The sequence below is a fragment of the Pygoscelis adeliae genome, unplaced genomic scaffold (assembly GCF_000699105.1).
Source record: "Pygoscelis adeliae isolate BGI_AS28 unplaced genomic scaffold, ASM69910v1 Scaffold1000, whole genome shotgun sequence".
NCBI lineage: Eukaryota > Metazoa > Chordata > Aves > Sphenisciformes > Spheniscidae > Pygoscelis > Pygoscelis adeliae.
Genome location: NW_008823952.1, coordinates 29,030 through 32,971, shown reverse-complemented (window position 1 = coordinate 32,971; position 3,942 = coordinate 29,030). Strand labels below are relative to the sequence as shown.

At 43.9% G+C, this 3,942-nt stretch overlaps 1 protein-coding gene across 1 annotated transcript in view; it reads left to right on the top strand.

Annotated features, from left to right (window-relative positions):
* Positions 1-3,942, top strand: part of CERS5 (ceramide synthase 5) — an 18,977-nt gene that overhangs the window by 13,381 nt on the left and 1,654 nt on the right. The window contains exons 9-10 of the mRNA XM_009321413.1: positions 1,237-1,393; positions 2,540-2,569. Of these exons, the coding sequence (XP_009319688.1) occupies positions 1,237-1,393; positions 2,540-2,569 (187 nt within the window). The remainder of the gene's footprint in view (positions 1-1,236; positions 1,394-2,539; positions 2,570-3,942) is intronic.

Here is a 3,942-nt window from a genome sequence, read left to right as displayed (position 1 = left end):
CCTGATTATTACTCAGTTTATTTCAGTTTTACTTCATATATTTATTTCCTAGGCAATGGACAGCTTGCATTCCCATTCTTTTTGGGTGCCTTCACGGTAGGCAGAAACAATACTTACGCTTTGGTATCAGGGTTGCAATTAAAGCTCTTGCTTGTTTTCCAGTAAATGCATCAAAGGAGTCTGAAAAAGGAAGAGCTTTCATTCTTATGTCTTCATAGGCTCCTTCCAGTGACAGATGAGATAGTTGTCATTGTTCTTATTGCTGTTGTCTGTCATGAGGTGATGCTCTTGCATCATGCTATTGCTCAGCAGTCCTGTAAATCTTTTATGTATTTTCCACTGGCTGTAAGGTAATTCCTCAACTTTGTAGAGAAATCTGGCAAGCTTGCGGCAGTATTGCAGACCCTATGCTATTTCACTTCACGTATATTCCCTTCCCTAATTAGCAGTATAAAACTTCAGCAGATCTCTGGAATTGCATTTAATTCATCCATAAACTGGCTACGAGTTAGATGTTTCTGTAGCTGCATCTGGGGGACTTGGGTTCTTTGAAACGCTTGTTTTTCTTTTCTTGTGAAATGTTAAAAGCTATGTGAATTTAATGACGTCTTCAAAGGTCTCTCCATACCTCTCTACTTCATAAAATCTAAAGTGTTTATTAAATTACTTAAGTACTGGCAATAACTCCCAGCGACAAGAACAGCAAAACAGTAATGAAAGAAAGCACAAAGCTTGGTCCATAAAGCAGATTCTAGTCCTCTGGCTTGGCAGGAGGAATCTATACAAATCTGAGGGAAGAGAGTAGCGCGCAGGGAGGGAGGCCTACTGGGAACAAAATTCCTTCTTGATCTTTAAATATGGGTGAAGACTGCCCGGGTATGAATGTGTTAACAGCTGTTTTGATGGCCAGTGCAGCTTGACATCACTTCCTGTAAAGTTATTATAAATGCTCATGCTTTTGAGAAGGAAACTGGCAGCAGATCTGTATGTGTAACCAAATTGCAGAACATTCACATCTTCTCCTGTTTGTTGCTCTGTTCAAATGTTTCTAATTAGCTTTAATCTGTCTCCTAACTCTGGCAAGAGACTAGCTGCATCGCTGCTCTGACAGGAGAAAGCAACAGATGCTTAAATGAGATACAAACTGTTGTGCATCTGGCCAGTTATCTTAATTTAGAGCTGGAAGCCATGTTACCAGCACAGCCGATCTGTAATGTGTTTCTGGATCTCTTTTAGGATTTTGAATACAACCCTATTTGAAAGCTGGGAATTGATTGGTCCTTACCCTTCATGGTGGCTATTCAATGGGCTTTTGATAACCTTGCAGATCTTGCATATCATCTGGTCTTATCTCATCATTCGCACTGCCTACAAGGCCCTCGTGCGGGGAAAGGTAAGATTGCTGGTGACTGTTTTGGGTCCTCTTTCCTACAAGCCCTGTTAAGCAATCATGAGAAACTGGGCCCTTCAGTGAGGGCTGGTACTAGTTCTCGAGGGACTTGCCTCAGGAGTGCTTTGTAGAACGGTAGTATTTTTACCTTGGTCGCTCTGCAGACTTGAGTTGCCAGGTGCATACGAAGGCAGGGATGCTTTCCTCTCTGTTCTGGTCATGCGGGGAAATAACACCATTTTCCAGTACGTTCAGATGTTGTAATAATAGTGATGATGACAGACTTGTTATGTACTTTGAGTTTAAGGTGGTAGTAGGCTCTCTTTTGAACAATCATATAGGATGTTTTCCAACTTCAGCTGGTTCTTGGGATGTGATGGGGGTTATGCATCTTCCACTTGTTAGCACTAACGCAGGCTTCTGGCTGTCAGTGCAGGCCAGGCATTGAGCTGCAGCATGCAGAGGAGAAAGGGTTATCAGAAATGCGTGGAGTTTGCTGGTTGTCACTGGGTTAATGGGGTGCAGTCTAGCTTCAGTCCTGAGTATTCTAATTTGTGTTGGGAAACTTAGGGAGAGGGAGGGTGAAACTACAGTAGCTGGTTAGCAACAGATATTGCCCTAAGAGTGAACAATGCTGACTTTTGGCAAAAAGGCATAGTTCAACTGAAGTAGCATGAGACAGGGCAAGGCAATCTAGGAACTAATTTGACACCCAGCCTACCCATCAAGAGAAGCCACTTCCTTTGCAGCTACCAGAGAGCAGCAGCTGATTTCACAGCACAAATGCTTTTTTTTTAAATCAGATATTTGGTATTCTGATCTGAGTTTCTCTCATGGCTCTACTTTATTTTGTTTGACTTCTTAGCTGCCCCTCCACATGGAACGTAACCTTGAAAAATATTTATATCGTAGTTGTCTGTGGCAGTGATTGTCAGGGGAAGGCATGTTTCAGAGTATGCACATGATCTTTTCATCTGTTCCCCACAGCTGCTACTGCAAATGTCTTATTTTCTGTCTGTGCAGCTGTTTCTGTATCCTGAGGTCTACACCTTTTTCCTTTCCTTGGTTCTCTCCTGTCCAGGTGACCTAGCCAGAGAAAGGACTCTAAGCTCTGTCTTCTTCATTCTTTTCTCCTTTTCTCTGTGCCAGATTGGAGCTGGACAGTTTCATCCTTTGCATGTAAGTGTGATCTGTGCTTCTCTTTGTTCACTGAAACACATCTGTGTCTGTTTCAAGGCTAAGACAAAAGCAAAGCTATGGTCTTGGGGCTTTAGATGGCTGGTACCTTCTCTTAAAATGTTTCTCTCCCTGGTTGATACAGCGCTGGTTCTGACAGTATGCTAAAATTCAGCTTTTTCCAAAGGTCAAAGCAGTGTCCTGGGGTTTGTTCTTATCTGCTGTCAGCTGGGTGCATGACCTTCACCTTTCTGCTTTTATATGCCCACAGAGACTCTGATACCTGTCTTTAGTGCTTATTAACACTGTGCTGAGTGGAAGAGGACAGGAGAAATACAATGCAAAATCCTTTTGCGAGAAGGAGTAGAACAGTCACTTGTCCCCCAAATAATGGGAAAAATTTCAAGGGATTTCTGCTTCCTTCCAGTGACCCTTTGAACTTCCAACATAGCAGGAGAGTGGGGAAAGATACCAGAAGTTCTGGCAACAGTCAGAAGCCAGTACATCCAACAGGCCTGTCAAAACCAATCCTGGAGATCATTAACTTTACCTGGCTTTCTGCCAGATCTTCCCTTGAGTTCAAAAACTTCCTGCCTGGTGCTGTTCGAAAGCCCTAACCCTGACTGGAAGCAAGCAGAGTAGAATGAAATCCTGAAATCCTTGGAAAGGTGCTAGCCGCAAAGTGCTTGCACATTAGGTAAATGAGGGCTATTAGTTGCAGAGGCAGAAGTGTGGAGAGCCTGCCTTGGGGTATGCAAAGCACGGGCCATTCACGCAGTCGCTGCTCAGCACCCGTGAGTTTATGGCTCTGGCACCCCGCCACCAGCCAAGGTGCTTGTTTGCAGTTAGGGCCGGGCTTATGATCTCTTGCCTTCAGCTTCTGGTGTGGTTGGCTCTGCGGTGCTGGTACAGTGCCCTCCTGCGGCGCTCGGGGCCGCTGGCAGCAAAGTGCGCCTGGATCTGCTTCAAAAGGTTCAAAATCCCACGTGCAAATCACTGGATTTGCAGTCAGTCTTTTAACTAAACGCATGACTCTGTAAAGCAGATCTAGATCTCTGGGCTGAGGTGCTCCTTCTGTTCCTGAACGGGTGTTTGCTGGATTAGATAGTTGTCGTCGTTCTACAGCCCACTATCCAAACAGGCTTTTGCTCATAAATGAGTTCTCATGCATGAACCACAGGCTGTGAAAACGGGAGGCACTTTTTGCAGACAGTGATGTGATAAATACAGCTGGTTAATTTTTAAAATATCAAAGCCACTCCCTGTCCTTTAGAGGACAAAACGTTCTCTCTAAAACTGATATGTACATGTTTTTTGGTCATCATACCCACCGATGATTATGGTGTGAGAAGTTTTTTGATTCAAAACAAACTCGT